The 24,654-nt window shown below is 43.4% G+C and overlaps 1 protein-coding gene across 2 annotated transcripts in view; it reads right to left on the reverse strand.

Moving 5' to 3' along the window:
• Positions 1-15,994: 15,994 nt before the first annotated feature.
• BMP5 (bone morphogenetic protein 5) overlaps positions 15,995-24,654 on the reverse strand; it is a 55,796-nt gene continuing 47,136 nt past the window's right edge. For both annotated transcript variants that reach the window (XM_035109772.2, XM_035109771.2), the window contains 3 exons: positions 22,420-22,496; positions 21,361-21,471; positions 15,995-17,807 (listed from right to left, as the gene is read on the reverse strand). In XM_035109772.2, coding sequence (XP_034965663.1) covers positions 17,658-17,807; positions 21,361-21,471; positions 22,420-22,496 — 338 coding nt within the window. In that variant the 3' untranslated portion in view covers positions 15,995-17,657. The remainder of the gene's footprint in view (positions 17,808-21,360; positions 21,472-22,419; positions 22,497-24,654) is intronic.

A 24,654-nucleotide genomic window follows, 5' to 3' on the forward strand; every position in this document is an offset into this window, starting at 1 on the left:
AAAGTAGCAATAACAGTTGAGAGCAGTGTCTCTCCCCCCCCCCCCCCGACCTTTTTTTGTCTGTTTCTCCTTCAGCTGTGTGAGTTGCCCTGAGGAGAGAAGTTCAGCTGAGGGGTTCTCAAATGAACAACAAAGAGGAAGCAAATCATAACCATGAAAGGAGCAGCATAAAGGATTGCTTTAGAGTCAATTCTCTTGTCCACAATGCGGGGAAATGCTTCACTTCTAGGGGATAAAGAGATCTAACAAGGGAGACAAAGGGCTGTAATTGTAACTCCCCCATCTCTAAATCTGAGGTGATGAAGGAAAAGAAAGTCAGTGGGTATCTAGCCAGAAGAACCTGAAACTGAGCTTTGTCACCAAAGTAAAATTAGCACACTGAGAACCTTTGTTTCCCACAAAACTTTTAGCGTGGCATTATTTCCCATATCTCCGCAGCGGAGAGCTCTTTTACAAATTGTAACAAGCAATCGCTGAACTTGAACTAATTTCCCTTCCTTTTCCATTTCAGCTAATTAATACCGCGGAATTAGAGTTGGCTCTCTAGCAGTGCCCTATTTAGCGTCTGTCAGCATTGCCATTGTGGTCACCCTTTTAAATGGGACACTCAGAGCTGCCACTGATAATAACTTAAGCCTGAAACCCAACAAAGCCTGTCAATGATTGGTGAAACCCACCAGGATTTCTTCAGATGTAATCTGCCCAGTGTTGGTTTTCTAAAGTGCCATTCTCAACATTCAGCCTAGAAATGTATAAAGGGGGGGGAGCTGTTGAGTTGCCAACTGACCAGGAAGGGAAATAGAGCCAATTCTTCTCTTTGTTGTTGTCAGGATCATCATCATTTACATTTCTTACCTGTCTTTCACCATAAGGTCCCAGCACAGGTTACAACAATGTGAAAATGCATTACTGAAATTGGTTTAAACAATTTACAATCATCAATCCCAGCACACTTTATTGGGTTATGTCGTGAACTGTCAGGGCAATGGGGAGGAGGAAGGGGATCCCCAGCGAGGGGTGTAGCTGAGTCTGGGACACACCGGGGCAAGCATAGGATGGGGAAGGAGAGGTTGGTGTGTAGGAAGTATTCAGAGGGTAACAGAGGGTGACGAGGGAATGGGGGTCAGTGCACAGGAACCAGAGCAGCAGGACCCATTGCCCAAGCCAGAGGGGCCCCTGCCTCCATGAAGAGAGCGGACTCTGAGGCATAGGGAGTAGCAAGAGTTCTAGGAGGTTGAAGCTGGCAAAGGCCGCAGCCCATCTTCCTAGCTGGCCAGGTGGGGCTCGCTAGCTCTGGGAGGAGGGTGTGATTCCTCAGCTGGAGTAGGCTTGGGACAGGTGAGGGTCTCATGCCTCATCAAGCCCAGGTGCTGTAATCAGCAGGCAAAAGGGAAGCAGAGCTAAGGTGCTGGGCCTGCTCAACTGCTCCTGTTGATGGACCTCAGCTTGCATGCGGCAGGCTTTCTGTGGGACCATGCTTCAGTTTGGACCTTGGACAAGCGGATTGACACTGGACTGGAGACTTGACCTATTGACTTGCCACCAGGTAGGCCAGGGGTTCAGGACAGGGTATCTGAAATAGTAAATGGGGAAGTTTTGGAAATTACAACAGTTGCCATCGCTGTACCCAGACGAGTAGTCGCAAGAAACTGGAAATCCGACAAACCGGTTTATAACAGAATTAAAACATATGGGATATAGCATTGTTGGCAAAGCTTACATATTGTAAGAGTTATTGAAGTACATGTGCCCCATGCGCCAAACAAACACTTAAAAATAGGGGTTGTTTATTATTATAATGTAAAATCCCAAAACACTGACTTTATATATTACTTTCACTCATATAATTTTACATTCTGGTTACAAGAGAAAAGCAGTAACCAAGGACATCAAACAAGTCATATAATGTTTCTTAAATCATAATTGACTTTTTGTATGGTATTACGAAATTACCGTATTTTTCTGTGTATAAGACTAGGTTTTCTCCCCTAATAAATTATGTAAAAAATTAGAGGGCGTCTTATACACAAATAGTGCCAAGGAAAATTATACATGGGGGCGTCTTATAGATGGAAAAATACAGTGTGTGTGTGTGTGTGTGTGTGTGTGTGTGTGTGTGTGAGTGATAGACAGACAGACAGACAGACAGACAAATGAAATATTTTGTAATCACTTTATTGATTTATTTTGCAATTTTAAAAATAAAACAAAAAATGATGTGTGTCTACAGAGTCAAAGGCCAGGGTAAAGAGGTATAGCTTGAGCATATGGCAAAAGCTGTACAATGAAGGTGACAGACAGACATCTGTGGGGAGAGAATTCCACAGCTTAGAGTTTGCTACAATCCCCCAAACATCCAAGGGCAGTTCAACTCTCAAAACGGCCGCCTCTGTTGACCTTAACTGTAGGGGAGGTCTGCAGACCTTCCAAGTGTCCCTATTTTCCAGGGACATCCCTGATTTAGAGAAGCCGTCCTGTTTCAGATTTGATAACAGAATGTCCCACTTTTCCTTAGGATGTCTGTATTTTCATTGGAGAAATGTTGGAGGGTATGGAGTTATCTGACCCCCCGAGCTGTCTGAAGGCGATCCTGTATGGGGAAGTGGTTTTTCTTTAATGTTTCATCATGTTTTTATGTATGTTGGATGCTGCCCAGAGTGGCTGGGGCAACCCAGTAAGATGTGTGGGGTATAAATAGGGACGTCCCATTCCATAATGGTAATTTTACTATTTTCATTGGAGAAATGTTGGAGGGTATAGTCTGTAGGGAAGTATTTCAGCTACCTTTAGCTGCATCTGGAGGTACAGAAACCAGTAGGCAAACTGATGATTGACAAACAGGTTTGACACTGCTCACATGTTCAAAATGTTTGCATAGGAGCCTATGTATTCACACATGTGGGCTCCCAGTGCACAATATATACCACAGAAAAGTGAGACTGCCTACCTGTTGCACTATACAACTCTCAGTGGGGTTTAACATTTGATCCTTCTTCTGAGGAACTCTGGAAATTGTAGCGCTGTGAGGGGAATAGGGGTCTCCTAACAACTCTCAGCAGTCTTACAAAATGGCACTTCCCAGGATTCCTTGGGGGAAGCCATGACTGCTTAGTGGTATGATAGTGTTAACTGGTTAGTGCAGTTGGAGCCTTAGTTTGATTCTTCAAGGCTGGGTTAAAAGTTGTTTATGAGGCAGGAGGGACAGGGTTGGCAAGCATAAAAAGCCTACTTACCTGGTGTAAGATGAGGCATGCTAGGCCAACCAGTCCCATCAAACTTGCTTCTTCTCCCATCAGCATCTTTCTGTGAGGCAGAAGAAAGCTCTTCAGTCAACACGGTATCAGCTTTGTCATTAGTAATCATGTTCTGGTTCCTAAGCTTATCCATTCTTCCCTGTGTACCACATAAGTTTTCCGAATGATTATTTAAGCATGCCTCCTTTGCCTTCTGTGAGCTCCCTGGCCCTCAGTTTTTAGCCTATGTTTCCCTTCCCTCCTTTCATGCCCAAAGAATTACAATTGCCTCTTTCTTATCACACTCATAAAACATCGAGCTGTGCCTCATATAAAACCGCACCATTTGTTTTCTTTGCAATCCAAGATACTCTGGGCATGCATTAAAAATAAATGGGGGCTGTGTTTGTCAAAGGTTTCTCCACAGTCATGAGGGTAAAAAAAAAGAAAAACGGGAGGGGGGGGAGAGAAGAAAAAGCTGTTTTCTCTAAAAACAGAGACAACGGTAATTTTTACAATTTTGTCATAGGTTCCATGGTTTCAGTCTTTTCTGCAAGGCCAATGTATCATCCATGTAACTAGGCCTGGGATTATGTGATTTGCCCATTTATCATTTCAGTAAGAAATAAAGATACGTAACCAGGTGGCGCTGTGGGTTAAACCACAGAGCCTAGGGCTTGCTGATCAGAAGGTTGGTGGTTCGAATCCCAGCAATGGGGTGAGCTCCCGTTGCTTGGTCCCTGCTCCTGCCAACCTAGCAGTTTGAAAGTGCAAAGTAGTCAAAGTGCAAGTAGATAAATAGGTGTTTCCGTGCACTGCTCTGGTTTTGCCAGAAGCAGCTTAGTCATGCTGGCCACATGACCCAGAAGCTGTATGCCAGCTCCCTCGGCCAGTAAAGCAAGATGTGTGCCGCAACCCCAGAGACGTCCGCAACTGGACCTAATGGTCAGGGGTCCCTTTACCTTTAAAGTAAAAAAGCATAAGGGCCCCTGGTCTTGCAATGGGTCCTCAATCATGCTGGGGCCACAGGCACATCTTTCCCAGTATGCAATATTACTTTTTTGTGGTGAAAGGGCTTGGGTTGTATATTCTTCTACTGCTTGATAAACCTATTTAGATACAATACCGCAAAATGGGTGGCTACTTTTATAAGAAGTAGAAGGGTTTTTTTTGTTTTTGTTTTTTAGCAAAAGACTTCTAAAGCTAATGAACGCAATCAATCAGACATATTTTGCACTAATCAGTTAATTAGGCACTGTGGGGGGAGAAAGTCCTTCCTTGTCACTTTCCTGAACCTACAGCTGGTTAACTTAACTGGATGACCCTGAGTTCTGCTCACATGAGAGGTATAATCTCCTGTTTAGAATGTTATTTATGTGGGTGCAATCCAGAGTAAATTAAGGGAATCTAGGTGGTAGTAAAAAAAATCAATGGAATGAAAGTTCAAAATTAATTTAGGCACGTATTACCTTTGGTTACTGGCAGCCCTTGTCTATAGCCATTGAAATTAGGGAATAGCCAATATAACTAGTCAAAGGGTAAAGTAAATCAATAAAATACAGGAATGCCTCAGTTGTAAAATGGTGTGTGTCTGTTTAAACCACCAACCATGTACTGCCCTTTGATGAACCCAGCTTAAAGGCCAATGACCATAAACATTCCTGAATAATGATAGACTTCATTAACAGACCCCTGACAGCTGTATAGGGGGAAATATGTCAAGACTTGAAGTTTTCACATAGCTTAGGGGAATAGAAAAATAAACTTTGTTGCTAGATGAATTTGATTCTATACTTGGTGGTGTGTCCGCATTACTTGAAATCCATTCAGTGAAAGGAGTTTGAGAATTGAAACATATTCAGCTGAATGGTTATTTTAATGTTTTTGGCTGGTTGGGCACAGTTTCCACATGTCCACATTCAAAGGTCAGTCCTTATTCTGCTCTGATGCTGCACCGAACTCTTGCATCAATGGTCTTTTTGCTTCAATGGAGGGTCCTTATTCATGAGTACATTGTGTTGCACAGGAGACTTAGGTCTTTAAGATGTAGAACAGGCATCCCCAAACTGCGGCCCTCCAGATGTTTTGGCCTACAACTCCCATGATCCCTAGCTAACAGGACCAGTGTTCGGGGAAGATGGGAATTGTAGTCCAAAACATCTGGAGGGCCGAAGTTTGGGGATGCCTGATGTAGAAGCTCAATGTACAGATGGTGGGCTCCTGCATGAAATCACTGTACTGTATTGGAGTGCCCATGATCTGAACAGTTCATCTACCCACAGAATAAAATCCCAATCGATGTGATTATGAGACAGGGAATACAAGTTTATTGTCATATTGACTATCTTTTCCTGTATAGATTCTCAGTAGTCACTGAGAAGACAACAGTACTTTGCTTTTGTTCTGGCCCAACTCTCTTCCCCAAGAAACTGCCACATTCGACTATTTCCATTCCTTCCATCTCTCCTCCGGTGAATGCCACCAACAGAGCATCTTCTGTACTGATAGCTTCCTGTATTCAATCCAGCTTCTCTTTCGCTGATTTCCCCTCATATGTGTGGGCAATACCCAGGTCATGGGCAGCCCTCTCCTTCTCTCTGGGTGGCCCACCAAGACCTGAGGAGTTCTTATTTTCTCTAACTTCCAAGCTGATAAGACATTAGCCTGGCAGCAGAGAAAAGATCACTGACTGTTCCTGTGTTGTTTTGCAATTAGGGACAGCAATTTAGGAAGGAAGATATTAAGGCTTCCATTTCCCAGCAATGATCCAGGTGCAGCCTGAATGACTGTCATTGCACTGCTAATAGCGGCACAAAACACAATTCATTTGAACATCAGGATTGCTGGGGGGCAGGCTTTAACTCCCCCCCCCCAAGTGATCACTATGCAGCTTAAATGTGTGCCTGTTGACTTTGTGGGTGTTTAATTACGCCAACCAGCATTAGCCAAGGCCACACTCACATCCATTGCCTGTGGCTCCCAGGAACCACCCACTGCTGCCTTATGGCCCTTGGGGGTAAGAAAGGTTGCCCACCCCTGCCCTCATACAACTTTATCTCAAGAGCACCTTCAACATTTTCCAAGAGTTGGGACCATAGTGGTAGAGCACATCCTTTGCATGCAGAAGAGCCCAGATTCAATTTCTGGCATTTCTGATAAAAGGGGGATCAGGTAAGAGAATGGGCAGTGTCACCACTAGAATACTGACCTAGGTGTCTCAGAACACGGTTAGATGGATGCTGACTTGGTCCAGTGGCCAGCCAAGGAATAGATAAGATGGGAATACCTTCCCAAGTACTTACACACACACACTCTCTCTCTCTCTCTCCCTCTCCCTCTCTTGTCCATTCCACTAAAAACATTAGCCTGGGGTTCAGAGGCAAGAAATAGGCTAGGGTCATTTTGAAAAGCAGGCAAACAACAAATAAAATAAAATAGGATGCTTGTACTTCTGTGTCTGGGGTTCTTTTCTTTACATTATGGAGCATTTTGACTGACAGATAATGTGGCTTCTCTAGCCCTAACACATAACTGGGAGAGGGGGGTGGGTCATGTCTAGGGCAAAGGTGACAAGTCTGGTCACCCTTTCTGGTGATGAGGTGATGAGGGACGGCAGAAGCTCCTCTGTGGCCCAACGAGGGAACCGCATCATCGGAGTCCCATCGAGATAGGGTGTGTGGACGTAACACCTGCACCACCTATCAGAAGCCGGATCCTAGCCTGCATCCCGGATTGGCAAATGGGGATGCAGGCTCGGACACGGGCTGGGCCGGGGGGCGGAGCAGGAAGGCTTCCCTTGGGTCCACTCCTGGCCATTTAAACAGCCCTCACCTGGGGCCCGACCTGCATTTCCCTTCCCACTCTGCCCTTTATGTGCCTGGTGTAGACAGTAGTGTTGAAATGAGTGTTTGCTTATTATCCTTCAGAATTCATTGTTCAGATGGGAAGCAAAGAGGCCTACATTTCAGACTGAATCTGAACTACCTATCAATGGAACTCTGTGCCCAGAATTCTCCCAAAGGCAGGAGATATGCTTTATGCCAATTCCCTCTTCACCTGTGGTCAAATGTGCCCTCCTCCCAGAAAAAAATAAAATTATCTGGAGGGTTGGGGGTGTTGGCAAAAAGAACCATTCTCACCCCTTCCTCTAGCAGGGAGACTTCACTATATGGTGGTACCTTCTATCAGTGGAAGGTAGGATAGCTCAGTCAGTGAAAGCATGAGACTTTTAATCTCAGGGTCATGGGTAGGTGACCCTCGTGGTCCCTTCCAACTCTAAAATTCTATGATTCTTTAATACTATTAGCCCTTCCATTAACAGAAAGGCCAGTCTGGGACACATACTTTTTCTTCTTGTTTTTGTTGATAACAGCAACAACTGCAAAACATTGGCAACTCTATTAAAGAAAAACAGCTTTATGCCTAAGTTCTCCATTCCAAGCAACTACATTCTTTCTTTTTATCACCGTATTTGTTACGGGGCTGTGTGTGTGGATGGTTATTAATGGTGATGTTTTTGGGGATGTTGGAACAATTTCTCTTTCATGCAGCACTTAGTTCTGTTTTGCTCACACAATCTCCCCCCCCCCAAAAAAAAGTAAATGAAAATATTACACTGAAGAACCTTTAAGACTGGAGAAAAAACACCATTTGTATATATGAGACCAGCTAAGGATCTGGAAATATGAGAAAGTCATTTCATGGAATCCTGGCCTGGTATCAGGAAACTGCAGGGAAGTAAACATTACCTCTCATCTACTGGCCATGAGGTCATAGAACACTCAATTATGAAAAGTAATTTATAAATGATTTCTACATATTACCAGTTCTCTAAATTCGACTCCTTCAGAGAAATAGTTGGTCGGTATTTCCTTGTGTTGTTGTCCCTTCTGCTCCTGATTGCGGCTTTTGAAAAGCAAACGTTTCGTATTTAAAAGGGAGGAAGTGATTTTAGTTTGAAGCCAGGCAGAAATCCTCTGAGTTTCCAGCCTTTCCAAATGTGTGATGCGAAACTGCAGCAGCAGCTGCTGCAGATTCTTAAGAGGGTCAAGACTAACAGATGAACTTGCTTTTCACCAATTATAATTAATTGGCACCAAGGTGTTTACATTTCTGCTGTCATTTACATGCATTAGCGCTAGGTTAATGTGCAAACCATAAGCTAAATTATGTACTATATAAATCTTTTCATTAGATACCAAGCCCCTTCTCCTTACTTCCTGAGAGTAACCTTTGATCTTCCATCAACAACAAAAATAATTACCATCTCTGCCCAACCTGGCAGGGAATAGTTGCACAGCTGGACACAGATGTTCATGTCTCCATACCTAAGCTCTGCAGAGCCTTCCACAGTCATTTATATCACTTGTTATGAGTTTATCAGTGTCCATATGTTGCACGTTGTAAATGTACTGTAAAGGTAAAGGTACCCCTGACAGTTAAGCCCAGTCACAGACAACTCTGGAGTTGTGGCGCTCATCTCGCTCTATAGGCTGAGGGAGCCAGCGTTTGTCCACAGACAGCTTCCGGGGTCATGTGGCCAGCATGACTAAGCCACTTCTGGCAAACCAGAGCAGTGCACAGAAACGACATTTACCTTCATGCTGGAGCGGTACCTATTTATCTACTTCAGGCATCCCCAAACTGCGGCCCTCCAGATGTTTTGGCCTACAACTCCCATGATCCCTAGGTCAGCGTTTCTCAACCGCTGTTCCGCGGCACACTAGTGTGCCGCGAGACACTGGCTGGTGTGCCACGACGTGCGGCGACGAGAAGGGCGATTTGCATTGTCACGTGCCTGGCGGCCGCCAATAACCAACGCTGACGGACTTCCGGCGAGGCAAGATGGCACACGGCATGGCAGCGCGAAGCTCCTGAGAGCGACCAGCGTGCCCGTGCCGCCAGCCTAGCCTCCGGACCGCCAGAACCGCCGGAACCGCAGCCGCCGGTACGCGAGCGCCAAGCGAGCCTGGCGGATCAACGGGGAGCCGCTGGAGGCCCCCCCGGCGACCCCACCGGAGCGACACCGAAAGCGCCCGGCTGGAGGATCGACGGACCCCTGGGCCTCAAGGCCCGAGAACACTCACCGGGCTGCGGACTACGCGGCGGCCGCGGATTACGTGGCAGCCGCGTGGGCGTCGGAATCACCCGGCGGATCAAGCGGGGAGCCGCTAAAGCCCCCCAGCGAGCCCGCCGGACCTAACCCAAAGGCACCCGGCCTGCGGCCAGGAAAAGCTCCAAAGCCCGGGACCTCCCACCACGCGACAGCCCTGCCTCGTTGCTGCAGCCGTCGCCACCCCAGCCGCCCCAGGAGAAGAGGAAAAGGAGGGAGGCCCCCCCCAGGTGAGGGATCACCGCATCGGGGAGCCACGTGGAGAACCGGGGCACCAGGAGCCAAGGGACGCCCCAATTCCGCTGGCGCCGTTGCTGCCGCCGAAACAACCACCCCCAAGGAGGAGTAGGGAAGAGAAGAAAGGGAAAAGGGAAAGATAGGGAGGAGAGGGCCCCTCGCCACCCCCCAACCCAGGTGAGAGGGTAGGGAACCTCTCCCCCCCCAGAGGGAAACCCCCGACCCCCCCCCCCCAACGGCCACCACACCAACACACACACCCCCGGACAAAGATAAAGAAAAAAAGGAAAACAACAACAAAAAGCCAAAACCAGAAGAACCCTTCCGCTTCCCCATCAATATCTCCCTCCCCATGAAAAACTTTCCTTCTCCCTCCCACCCACTACCTTATTTTGCCCTCTTTATATTTATATACCTTATTTTGCCCTCTTTACTTTATATATAGTCAATATAGGCACAGAGTTAAAAATTTTAACTTTTTAAATGGTGGTGTGCCTCGAGATTTTTTTCATGGAACAAGTGTGCCTTGGCCCAAAAAAGGTTGAGAAACACTGCCCTAGGTAACAGGACCAATGGTCAGGGAAGATGGGAATTGTACTTCAAAACATCTGGAGGGCCGAAGTTTGGGGATGCCTGATCTACTTGCACTTTGACGTGATTTCGAACTGCTAGGTGGGCAGGAGCTGGGACCAAACAACGGGAGCTCACCCCGTCGCAGGGACTCGAACTGCCGACCTTCCGATCGGCAAGCCCTAGGCTCCGTGGTTTAGACCACAGTGCCACCCATGTAATACTCAGTAATATTCAGTAAATTTCAAACAATAATAAATCAGAGGGGTGGGTGGGAAATAAAGGGATGAAACAGGAAAAGGCAGGAGAAAATGAAAGCTTTCCTAACACTTTAATTAGATTTATTTGTTTTTAATAATGTATACAAATTTCAACTCTCATCTGCTAGCAATCATTCAATCATCTAGTCAACTGATTTATCAACTGGTCATAACAACAAGGAAGCAGGAACTAAACCTCTTTTTACCTGCCAAGTATATTTCAAAGACATATACAGTAGGGACAAAACCAACCAGCAAGAAAGTAGCACCATAATAATAATAAATAATAATAATTTATTATTTATACCCCGCCCATCTGGCCGGGTTCCCCCAGCCACTCTGGGCGGCTTCCAAAAAAACAGAAATTCTAAAATACAGAAATCCATCAAACATTAAAAGCTTCCCTAAACAGGGCTGCCTTGAGATGCCTTCTAAAGGTCTGGTAATTGTTCTCTTTGACCTCTAGTGGGAGGGCATTCCACAGGGTGGGTGCCACTACCGAAACCAAAAGCCTGTCCTTGACTTAATGTGGATAGTGAACTCCTTGTGCTTCTTTTAATTCCCTCTTGTTCTCCTTCAAATACTGCTGTCCCACACTGTCTCCTCCCCAAAATCCAGAGGTTCCCTATGCGGTCGATGTAGGTCTCCTATTTGGAATTTCAAACATTGGGATTGATACCAGATAATTAGTTCAGTTCTGTTTCTACCCATTACAAAGAAAAGTTCGCCCCTATCATAGATGGTGAAATTGGATGCACCCGATCCCACTCCCACCACCTCCATGCATTCGTACAACATCCAAAAAGGGCTAATGTAAAGAAGCAAGGACCCAGCCCTGGGAATAGGTCTCTCGTTCCGTTCAGTAGCCTGGTGCCTCAGCCAACCATTCTGCAATGAAGAGTGTGTCCAAAGGAGCAGATCAAAGTTTATCCCAAAACTCACTTCACCAGTCTGCATACCACTGTTTCAGGAAGTGGTTCTGGTTGGACAAGCAGACAGCATTGGCCACCAAACACTCGGAGAATGCCAGCTCAGGTAGACCTCGGTTGGCAAAGCACTTTCTATGTCCATGGCCATATAACCATAAAATAATTAAGGCATAATATTTAGGGATCCTAAGCATGCGCTCTTGGTGTGTACATTTTAAAAAGGAATGAGGAACGTCAGAGCTGCCCTCCAAGTCTCTGGACTCTCCCTGTGTCACAGCTCTTTCCCACACCACACCCCTTCATTGGTTATGCTCTACTATAAAGGTAAAGGGACCCCTGACCATTAGGTCCAGTTGTGGACGACTCTGGGGTTGCTGTGCTCATCTTGCTTTATTGGCCGAGGGAGCCGGCGTATAGTTTCCAGGTCATGTGGTCAGCATGACAAAGCTGCTTCTGGCGAACCAGAGCAGTGTACTGAAACACCGTTTACCTTCCCGCCGGAGAGATACGTACTTGCACTTTGACGTGCTTTCAAACTGCTAGGTTGGCAGGAGCAGGAAGCAATGGGAGCTCACCCCGTAGCGGGGATTCGAACTGCCGACCTTCTGATCGGCAAGCCCTAGGCTCCATGGTTTAACCCACAGCGCCACCCGCATGCTCTACTATAGTGTGTCCTTTTTTTACTATGATGGTGCCTATTGCTTGTCCAGATAGAGGTGGGAGGGGGTGTGTCAAAACTTCTTCAGTGCTGGGATGTTGTCTACTGTAGAAAAGAAAAATGCACACACACACTTCCTTTTTTTTTACTTGGGCCCACCCACTACTGCTGGTATGCAGCCCCCCAAAAGTTTGCTCAAGAGGGAATATGACCCTCAAGCTGAAAAAAGTTTCCCAGCCCATGATTTAAAACATATTGGTGGACCATGGGGATTTGGAGGGGGGGCAGACCACCTAAGCCAGCCCACCCCTGCTGCAAAGTGGTGTGTGTATATCCATGAGTATACACACATTACCTCATTGAGTACACAGACACTGTTATTTGCTGCATTCGTAAGCCTACGGCACATTCTGATACCATAGACAGTCATTTTCTGGATCTAATTAAAACTCCCACTTTGGTTGATTTGAGTATATGAACAGGCAACAGAAGGGCCAATGTTCTGTCCCACACATGCTTTCACTTGCCTTGTGCTAGAATAGTGTCCTCCATTATGAAGCAAAGACCATGTCCTCAAAGTAAAAGTGTTTCAATTTCAGACTGTTCTACTAATCAGCTGCTTAGTGTAAATTTCAGCTCTCTAGCTAGTGTGTAACTGGAGGTAGCTAAGTCACTTGGGAGTATATTTTCTGTTCCCAATGTCAAGGGAGAGAGGTAAGGATGCCCCATTTTCATACTTGTCTAGCAGTCAGGGTGTGTTGGGCTAGGTGGGTACAACATTTCAGCTTCTTGACTCCTCCATTTTGAGAGAGCGGGGTAAGAAACAAACATTCCATTTCCAGATATTTTTTGTAAGCAATATTTTTGGGGGGACTATGTGTACACAAGTTGTATTTCCTAAAGACCTCTAACCATTTTGACACACCTCCAGTCTGTGAAACCTACATATGATGTGACCAGCCCCATTCATACACGGTGCTAAGCCAAACCATGGCTTAGTATGAAGACACAAGTGTGCTGGTTCCCGAGAGGAGTTGGAAGCTCCCTTGCTCCTCTGTGGCCATTTTAATTCAGTGCATTGTGGCAGCCAAGCCAAGGTTTGGCCAATCATCTCATTGTCCAAGTCTAGGATTGTGGTTAAGCTCTTTCCTCTTTCTTGCCCAAGGATGATAACCAGGATCTGTAACCAAGGTTTGATTGGGGGAAGAGAGAAAAGCAGGTGTGAGTTCTTCTCTTGGGGTCAGCCCTTGTGAGACATAGTTTGGCTTGCCATATTGTGCAAGCCAAGCCAATATGTATGGATTTCAGTGAAGGAAGAAGCATAACAACTTAAGTGTGATTATAAGTCACCCACTGAGCTCACTGGAGCTTATTCCCTGGCAGGCGTGCTTAGGATTGCAACAAACAGTGCCTGTAGATGCCTGAAGAAATACTGAACTTTTCCGTGTATAAGACGAGGTTTTTATACTCTACAATAATGTTAAAATACTGGAGTCGTCTTATACACAAATAGTGCATTGTGGGGTCAGGGGGGCAGGTTGCAGCCGTGACCTGTAGCTTGTCAGCGGTGATTTGGTGGGTGATTGGTGGCTGCAGCAATTGGGCATGCGTTTGCCGGCTGCTGTTTGTGAGTGGGCAGACGCTTGATGGCTTCTGCAGTGTGAGCAATTGTGGGCCACCCCCACACACTTTCTGAAAAATAGAGGCGCGTCTTATATGGAAAAATACGGTACTTCCTCATTATTGATGAACCATATGGTAGGAGTCAGATCAAGAGCGCTGGCTAATGGGGGCCGAACTGTTTTGGGCTCCCTCGATGTTGAGGGGGCAGAGGAGGCCAAGCACGAGAGAGGAGCCGTCGTCCATTGAAGCGGCTCAGCACTTGGTGCTCAGCTCGGTGTGTGGCATCACTCAGTGTGGGGTACTTGCCACATGCGGCCTCTCAACCACACAATGTGGCACATGTGCAATGTCAGGCCCCTCAATCTTTGGCGCGAGGTGGCACCTCCAAGTCAGACTGTCAATACCAGACCTTTGCTTCAGTTATTTTATTCAGCTGTTTTACTGCTTCACTTGTATTGATTATTGAATTTATATCCCCCCTTTCTCCCAAAAAGCTTGAAGTTAGCCCTTCCTCAGTCATGTTACATTGCAAGTGTTTAATGCTTTGGTACACACATTGTAATCGTAACAAATGAGTACAGAGCATGTCGAACTCAGCCAGCTCCAACTAGGGATGGCAAACCCAAGCCAACTTCCCTAATAGGTCAAAAGGGAGAGAGAGAAAGTAAGAAAACAGACTCTTCTAAGCCACACCTGAGAAAGGGAAAAAAAGTGACCAACTTGGCAGGCAGTATCTGTGTTCTATTTCTTGAACAGGGTCTGTGCAAAAGCTATCCCTAGGAGAGCTGTTAGCCTTAAATAATAAAGCAGATAATATCACAGTGGACAGCAAGTAAGCTCTGTCTGCTGAAGTGGAGAGAAACAAACATCCTGTTATTTAATAACACAACACTGCAACAAAAATGCATGGCACAAAGGCAAGCTGTGCTCCTTTCAGAATTCCCCACACTATTTCTGGGCAGAGAGAGAAACTGGGGTGGGGAATTCATCAGACTTCTCCAGCAGGTGGAAAAATTATCTGACCATTTTTCAAAGGCGAGACTTGCTATGGGTAGCAACACCACTTCTCATTTCTCTGTCTTGTGGCATAGAGCTACAGAGCTGCCCTCCCGATGACATAATGGATGTTGGCGAACAAGGCTGGGTGCTATTGTGGACGCAGGAGCTTGGGGGAAATGAAGAGTAAGGGTGGCGGCCCGCTTAACTAAGACAGCAACCCTAACTCTCAAGTGGGAGGACTGGGTCTGAGTGGAGCAGTGGAGCCACCACTCGCACTAGCTCCAGTCTGATATAGCAGAGACATCTGGACTAGAATATTGTATTAAATGCATAGGAGCTAATCAATTTGTCTAAGGTTTGCCTTTATTTTTGTTTGAAAGGAGAAGATTGCTAATTTGGTATTACTTTTCATGAGGAGTTATGACATGCTCACGAGTTTTTTTATTTACTCTTTGCAGTGCCGTTTCTAGCGTCTTACATCAACTGCCTCAAGAAATGCAAGGGATTTAATTTTCTCAAAATTTAGTTCTATTTAAGACAAACTAGTAGCTTCCAAAAGGGTTACAAAATGATGGGCTCAAAAGTAAATTGAATCAAGTAGATTAGTACTTGCCTATTAAACTGCAATTAGCTCTTGTAGCAGCAAGATGTCGTTTCCTGTAGTTTGTTTCATATTTAGTTAGCTGCTTTGGGAATATAATCAGGAACTCACTGTGGTCTCTCAGGAGCCAGAAAGTTAAAACTAATTAAAACTGGACCAAGAAAACTCTCTTTAAGAATCTTGCATGAAAATGTAATGAACTTGGCCATTGACTTGAAAGGAAATGTTATAAAAGTATTTTTTCAAATTGACAGACACATGGAAAGTGTTTTATTAGCTACTGTGAGAAAGAGGTATGCTTGGACGCATGTGCAACTAAAGTCCCAGTAGCGTATAGCAAATACAAGCCTTTGGGGCATGTGAAAATTATTGTTCCAATTTCTTTTTTTCCCCCTAAACGGAAGCAATGGTAGCAAAGCATAAGGAGAGGGGCGTGGGCTTGGTTTTTGTCTTTCCTTGTTCACAATATCTTTTCACTGATGATGCATGCAATTGTAATGGTGGGTTGGAACTGCAGAACCTTAACTGATGCTTCGTAATGTTTGCACTTCTGTCAATGTGTTGTTTATATTCTTCCTGAGCAGATGTACTCAGTTTGAAAACTTAAGTAACTATGGAGTCAATCCAAAAATTCTGTTCTATGCTCAGAAGGATCTATTCCGTAAGTGGAACTCTCCTCCCATGAACGGAAGCTCCATCGCTGGTCAGAAGGAGCCAACTCTGGATATTAATGGGTTATTCCTGTTCAGCAAGTTTTCCATATAATATAGCCAAGAAAGAAAAAAGGCATGGCAGAGCAAACAAAGGTTTCAGATTTATTAGATCTTAAAATATAGACTTGTATTTCAACAGAACATTTAAAAGAATAATATAATCTTCAATTTCATACACTCAAAATGGTACACCTTTATTCAAAAATATATTACTTAATGTACCCAAAATACACTTTTCAAACTTTATTTAAAATAAATTCAGTTCCAAATAACCACAACCTTTAATCTATCTAAATCACAGGCAAATCCGTTTCCTTTTTAAATGCTTCTCAGATTAATTTTAACCTTCATGATTTCTCTTCAAAACAGCAAGTTATAAAAGATACCTATATTAAAATGCATTACAGTACATGAACTGCAGTTTAACTAAGTAAGGCTTTGTGGTAAATTAAAAACATAGTTAAAAGCAGCTGGAATGGGCGGGGGTTTTTTGTCAAAAAGAACTCTAACAGAAGTAATTGTTTAGTATTTCAACAGATTTTTGAAAGACTTTTTTAAAAAAACAGGAATAAATGTTATTTGTAAGTGAGATAAAGTAACTTTTCTGAAATGCCATACAGCTGACCACATTTTTCTGCAACAGTGTGCACCCTCACTTCCCCGTCACAGACACAAATCCTATTAAATAATGCTTGAAGGTGAGATTAAGTAATCCAAGAAATAAGTAAATGAGCATTCTTCTTCGCTTAAATAATGCTCTGTGAGGACTGGTTTGAGGGCATTTGGGGCAGGCAGGGGGGGTTATTCTCTGCTTATTCTCCATTTCATTAACTCACTCACTGGCTCATGTGTTTTGTTTTGGTCGATAAACACAAACAAATCCATCGCAGTAGCGTTATGGTTTAATAGACCAATAGCATTTACTTGAGGTAAGAAGGTTGTTCCTCTACATTCCACCCTGCCCCACTCCCGTAACTTCAAAAGCTATGGACCCAGGCAACAAGCAACCCCCAAAAGCTTAATGACTCCAGAAAAATTTGCAACCCACAAGCAAATAGAGGTTACATAGCACCTACGGTTACACTCCTCCTGCTAAAGAAAATAGCTTTAACAATTATGTGCAATCTTTCAGCCCCTACATTTAAAATGCAATTTATTTATTTAAACACGGTTCAGCGTTTTTCTTTATCTAATGGAGTAGAACTTCTAAAAGGAGAATTGTTTTTAGCTAAGCATTTTTCTCTCTCTCTCTCTCTTTCAGCCTTTCCTCAGTGCCTTTTCTAAATAAATAGCCCGCCAGAGTTTTCATTGGCACAATGTAGCCAAATGTATTCAATTTCCTTTAACAATATAAAACAGTCACGGGAGTTCTGGGGTTTCTGAGTTAAAGAGAGAGTGAGAGAGAGAACTATGCAAAGGCTTTATTTTTATGTTATTTTTTAAAAATGAAATAAATCTCAGCATGATTAGCTGAAAATCTGCCTTCAATATTCTAGTACATACTAATATAATAAAGCGTTTGCAATATCATTCATACAAAAGAAACTATATACCTTTAAATAAATTAAAGCTACTATGTACATAATACTGTACATGAATGAAAAATGAAATAAACTAGAATAAGTTGTTTAAGGTCCTCGTTTCCTTAAAGGCATTCTATCACCTTTAATATAATTAAGGAAAAAAGATATTATTGAGAATCTTCTTCTTTACAAACCGATTCTAGTGGCAACCACATGATCGCACCACCATGTTTCTGTACTTTTTCAAAATAACATTCGAACTGTCATCAAAATAGAGCACAGAGATTGCATTCAGTTTCGTTGGGGCACAGCAAGGCTTAGGGACATGATCAGGAAACATCAAATGGACCTGGAAAAGGAAGAGAGAGAGGTAGGACTCAGCTACATTCATAAAGATAAAGCAATTATATGGGTTATAACACTGTGACACCAGATGGTGCTGTGGAGTCCCGTTTTTCGCCAATGGGATTTCCTTGTATGAAGTTTGCAAGGCATTTAACTGAAACAGTTTGGTTTTTTTAATGTGTCTAGATCCAGCCGTAGTTAAACTAAGCCTTTACTTGTGCAGTCGTACCTTGAAAGTCGAACGGAATCCATTCCGGAAGTCCGTCTGACTTCCAAAACATTCAGAAACCAAAGGGCGGCTTCCGATTGGCTGCAGGAAGCCTCGCCGAACGTTTGGGTTACAAAGAAAGCTCAAAAACCAGAACAATCACTTCTGGGTTTCAATTGTTTGGGAGCCGATTTGTTCGGGAGCCAAGGCATTTGAGATCCAAGGTAGAACTATAGAGTTATATCCACACTTTCTGCTTGCATTGACATACAGTAGGTACATTGGATTGTATCCCATGAAGGTTTCCCAGCTGGTCATGGATTTGCACTACAGAAAATCCCCTCCCTTCTCCCCATGAGTCCCCCATGCACCTTCGGATGGGCTCTGGGGCTAGGTGTGGAGAAAAAGGGATTGGACGTCCCACTGTGCAAGTGGAGATCCTTGTGCTAATGGGACAACTTCATTGGATTTGGGTTAGAGCTAGACTAAGTTAGTTGTACTTAGATTCCATTGCAATTAATGCAACAAGTAGGCAATGGCTATACTTAAATTCCACTGATTTCTCCTTCAGCCACAGCGGGCACCAGTGAATGGAGCTCAACTCAGAGGTTCTGCCAGCCAGCAGGAGCAAACTCAGGATTCCAGCCAATGTAAGTATGTTACGGTGCTCCAGTAGCGCTGGCAAGGGTGGGGTGAAACCACTGCATATGTGATTGTTTTTTGGAAGAAGCAGGGAAAAGACTAGAGGAAGCCATTCCATGAAATGGGCTTGGATAACCATATGGAAGGCAATGCTGAACAGCTTCCTGAAATGAATGGGAAAGGTAGTGGAAAACTGGTGACGGAGGGAAAATACAGGGTCTTTTGTACTTGAAAGCATGTTAGGAATAATATTCTGCACATGTTGGGTGAGTTGGAAAGCAAGGAGGCCATAGAGAAGGGAGTTGTAATAGGAAGGACAAAAGAGTATTAAAGCCAGGATAAAAACTTCAGCAGTAATAAGTTTCGTTTGTTTGGTAAGACTGTTAAAATCTGTTATAGCCATCTGCCCAGCAGTGATAGAAGTCTGTAGTCTTTGCCAGAGAACACAGAACAGGCAATCGGGAAACAGCTTTTATATAACTGTTACCACGAAGAGATCTTTTCAAACAATCATAAATCCTTTAAACACACACACACACACAGTGTTTAGTAGAAGTACGTAAAATGCACATGCATTTCCTAAGGTTGTTTAATAAATAAGATGGAAACTGTTGGGAACATGTGTGTCTAGTTTTATTTTTTAGGGACTGTGGAACTATCACGGGCTTCCCACTTTTGGGGGCAAGGGGAAGCACAATTTTCATTTTATCATTTCTTGTCTCTTTCTCATTTGAAGATGGAACAGATTAATAAGAATAGTGGTCAGCAGTAATACAATGGTACCTCGGTTTAAGTACACAATTGGTTCTGTACTTAACCTGAAGCGTACTTAACCTGAAGCGAACTTTCCCATTGAAAGTAATGGAAAGTGGATTAATCCATTCCAGACGGGTCCGCGGAGTACTTAAACTGAAAAGTATTCAAAACGAAGCGTACTTAAACCAAGGTATGACTGTACTGCCAAAGTTAAAGAATGCACTTAGGAATGTGAATTTTCCCAGCGTGTAATGCCTGATTTGTAACCCCTTTGCCTTGAAATTGTTCCTCTATTTCTAACCTAAATAACGAATATTTCTAGATTTTGCACATTCTGCAATCGTCATACTAGGTGCTCACATCTAATAGCCACTGCTGGCATAAGGTTAGAAAGAAATTACTTTAATGTCTCACATTTGACATAGTGTGTGTGTGTGTATACACAATCAATTGACTCAGGAATTTCCAAGTTCAAATAAGCCAAATACATCCCAAAGGCATGCATTAACCATGTGCAGCCTGATTCAGCTGTGGTGTGTGAGAAAGTTAAGCTGGCGGCTGTTTTTTTTCTTTTTTCAAAGTGTGGTTAATTAAACTCTTTCTTGGAAAGCTACAAACCTCATTGGAAACAGCCTGGTTGAAACCTTCACTTAGGTGAAGGCTAGGGAAATGAACAGTAAATGTCTTAAAATATTTTTAAAATTGGAAATGCTTATTATCACAAGGCCCTTTTTTTATTGTTTCACAGCGAGTGTCCTATAGAGGAAAGATACTTATTGGCATTGTCAGCATAGAGGTGTCTGTTTGCTACAATCTTGGAGCCCAACTCCCATGCAGTAAGTATGCTAGAAAACACTTGCTACAATAAGCCAGTCTGCCATGTAGGAATCCCAAGGACTAATTGCCAAAAACAAAAGGCTGACCCTTATCAGAGTAATGTGATCACAGTGGAAAGGACTTTATCACAAGTTGTGTGCATGAGCAATTAGTTCCCCAAACTGCACTCTATGCTGAATAATTCTAACATTCATAATTTGAAGTGGAACATGCCAGACTTTTGCTGCAATTAATGAAATGTACATAGAAATTGGAAGATGACAGCTGGAGGGACAAGATATTCATGATCAGATCTCAGGACACTTTTTCCTTGCAAGTTTAAAAGCAAGCTGGGTGGCGGGGTTTCTGCTGGAACAGGGTAATCATTTCCCTTTGATCCCTTTTTTCTAGCTCTAAATAAACCTGCTAAAAGTGTTATCAGCTCTGCAGTTGGGGTGGGAAAGCAGGTACATGTAGTTTGGTCCTGAAAATGAATGACCAAGTCAAAATTTTAAAATTTCATGGGAATGTTACTGTATAACAGTGCTTCAGGAGTTTCTTACAGAAATATGATTATGTGCTTTGTTTTAAATATTAATCTGCTTGGAATGAAATGTTAGCACAGTAGAGAGGTTTCTGGATATTTTCTTGCCTTTGCATTGAAAACTGCTGAAGCAGGGGAAGACAAAGAAATAGGGGCAAGCCCAGAAAATGTGTGTGTGTGATGCTGTCTCCCAAATAATGAGTACGCTTAAGCCAAACTCTGCTGGTATCCAATGCCAAATGTTTTCCTTTCCTTTCCTTTGGACAGCATCAGTGAAGCTGAGAAGGGGGTATTGCTGTCTGGGCTGCCAAGGCTTATGCCCACTTTGGTGCTGCAAATGCAGCAGGCAGTAGTTACAAGTAATAAGCCCAACTTGATTGGCATCTACAGCCACAGCAGGCGCTGCAACGTTCCAACAGTTTGACTTTACCCCCAAAGGCACACTCTTCCATTGTCTCCTGAGAAAGACTGATGCAAGCAGCTGATATCTATGAGATAATGTATTTACATTCCATTGGTTCAATTTAGACATACCGTAATTCCACCTCTTTTCCTGGGTGGCACTCATTACATTTAGGGATGCATACGTACCAGAGTCTGCACTATGGCATGATTTGTTGCATTCATGTGTGCATTGAGAGGAAAGGAGCATTCTCCATCACAATAAAAGGCAGCGTAACCCTCTGGAGCTATAATCCAATCCTAGGCAACAAACGACAGAACTTTTAAGTACAAACTCAGTACTTCCAATCTAAAATGATCTATAGTTTGCAGGTAAGAGAGATATGTTAAGGAAGTTGAGGTGTCAAATGAGAAAAAAAATAAACACATATGAATATTGAATTCCAACCAGAAATGTATACAGCAGGGATGTCCAACTTCCAAGAGACTGTTATCTACTACCACTAAAAAAAAAAATGGCAGTGATCTACCCATTGTATTGACCAAAGTTGTTGAGCTTTTTGGGGAGAGGAAGACCCAAAGTTGTTGCAGGGGGGCGGGGCGGCGACCGATCAGGATCACGCGATCAACCAGGGGCGACCCATGATTGACCGGTAGATCGCAATCAACCTGTTGGACATCCCTGGTATACAGTAATGGTCCCAGCTCTTCCAGGTCCTGGGTAGATGCCAGTGGATTAATGTGCGAACTTTACAAATATTCCACCGTTGCCTGCAAAGCATTGTACTGGCGATCTTCTGCTCTGCTAGTTGCACATTGCTGTCAATTCCTGAAAGGGGGAGGGGGCAAGGTAGCAGACAGCTTGGTCTAGCAACACCACACTGTTGTTGGGAAGCTAGCAGAGCAACACAACCCCACTGGCAGCTACTGACCCTTGCTTTGAAACTATTAGAAATAAACAAGAGTGAGGCCCAACACTACTTTCCTGTCTCTAAATTGTTGGCATATCAATTTTCTATGAAACAATATTTATTAATCTGGGATAACTTGATTACCTGAAAAATGATCAGGTACTTTCCTTTTGCAGCTCACCAAAACCAGCATAATTACTATGGAATGAGTTATAAACTGAATTTCAAGATCTGTTGCCAGGATTCATGTTTAACATCCCTCCTCCTGAATCCTAAGCACCAGTTGCCATTATTATTATTTTTTGCTGTCTATAATAGGATTGATCATTGCCCCTACCTGCCAGCCTAGGTCTCTGAAGCTCACGTACAGTTCGTGTTTTTTACAGGCTTGTTTCTGCTCACTTGTGTTATAATCTGCGGAAAGGAAATAAAATGTATAAATATTTCTATGGTTCAAAGCATCCATTATTTCCTCCTTAGATATTACAAACATCTTGATATGAGTAAATAGCAGGAAACCTGCTTTTGATACATGAAGTGTTTCAGGCAATTGCAAGTCATGCTGACTACCACTATTACTGACTACCGTAATATTAGCAGAGGAGCTTTAAAAGAATTATATTAACAGCAGACTCTTATACATGTCTACTTAGAAGTACATCTCACTGAGTTCAATGGAGCTTCCTTCCAGGTGAGTAGATGTAAGATTACAGCCTCATTTTCCCTCAAAACCTTGGGCAGGCAAGAGGCTCAGTTGTAAAGGCATCATTGGGTGGGAATATAATAGCACCTAAATCAACCTGCCCATAAAGTATGACAGTTATGGGCATTCACCTTTTTCAGGTGGGTGGCGGTTGCGGCCCCTCACCTCTGCTGCCATCCCAGCAATTAGCTCACGCATGTTTGCCGGCCATTTGGGAATTCCCCCGGTTGGCACGATCTCAGGGCAGGACTTCCCGCCAGAATGCCAGCTTCAAATGAGCCAATCAGAGCCCCCACCTGATGGGCAGTGCCTTGCTGGCTGGCCAGGCATTGGCTGCTGCCATAACCAGCTATGATATGGTAATATAATTGTAATTGCATGCCTGTTTTATTTAGAAAAAAACAGCTAATTATCTCCCCTTGCCAAAAAGCAAGTAGCATGATGGATTTTCTTTCATCAACCTGCATAAAGTATCATTGTGATCAAGGCACACAGACATAGGGTAGTGTTCATGATGCAAACGGCAATATAATAGAAAGCGCTATAGGCTCTTCATCAACATCATGTATCTTTGTTGACAAACCTCCCTGGCTGGTCATATAGTTGAGTCTATTGGCATTTAAACTAGTGAAAACATTATTATCAAACCCTTCTGGCTGTCCCAGTCTGTTCTGCGTGTCCTGCACCCTACCTGTAGCGCTATTATTGCTGTAATTTCCCCATATTTACAATGAGTTAATAACTTTGAACTTTAAGAGAAATGGGTATAAAATATTACATACCTGCAACTTCTATTGATTTCAATTTTCCAGAATGTTCATAGTCAAAAGGGTGTTTTAAGTCTCCAGCTTACTTTTTATAATAAGACGACAGATCAAGGAAAGACTCCTTTCCCCCTGCCTCATGAACTGATTTTCTAAGAATGTCAATGCATCTTTTGTGCCCACTCAGTGTCCAACCATGTTAACATCTACTTGGTTACTGATTCTGTTTTGGCATCTTAGTGTTCATCATTACAGCATTTCTACCATTATAAGAGTAATTCTGTCTACTTTGAGGGGCTTCCCTTCTTTGATTTCTGCTCGAGTTTTTCTAAAATAGTCCGGTCTATTAATCTTGCACAGAGGATGGGGAGAGAGAGAGAGAAATGTGCTGTGCAGTATTTGCTGCCTGCTTTTGTTTAGATCAGAAACACAAAAATGTACTGTGTACTCTGCTTTCTCACCAGCTTTTTGGAAGTCCCCATCTCCCCATGAGCTCTGTGTGAATTTTTATTTCCCCCCCCAAAAAAAACCCCAAACCCCTCTAATATATGTAAAAGTATCCTTTCACCTTTCTCCACAGTTATGAAAATGCTAAAAACAATTTTAAAAGAGATGAGTGCTGCCCAGATGTGAATAAAGCCTCAGCACACTTGATGTGAAACTAGGCATTCAATATCCAATCATAGGGGGAAGGTGGGGGAGAATTTGATCGCACACTTAGATAGAATGCAAAAAATATATATCCCTAAATTAAAACCATATTCCTTCCTTACATTTCTGCATGTTAGTAGAGACAAGTGTGGGATGCAATATTACATTGCATGGTAAGTGGCTAGGGTGACATTACTATACAGAATCTGGTGCCAAAGATCCAATTTCACTGACTAGGGATTCAAGGTCCATGTGTTTATTCTGCTAGGAATCAAAATCATGGGATATTGTGGCTGAATAAACTTTATACCCAAATAATTTAGGAACTGGAATTAGGTTTAGTAGAAAAATACTTTGAAGGGAGAACAAGGAAATGATACATAAAAACTCCTAAATGTATCCATTGGCGAGCAGCAAATATTTGAGATGGGATTGAGTTTGTCTATATACTAAG

This window comes from Zootoca vivipara, chromosome 3 (assembly GCF_963506605.1).
Source record: "Zootoca vivipara chromosome 3, rZooViv1.1, whole genome shotgun sequence".
Taxonomy (NCBI): Eukaryota; Metazoa; Chordata; class Lepidosauria; order Squamata; family Lacertidae; genus Zootoca; species Zootoca vivipara.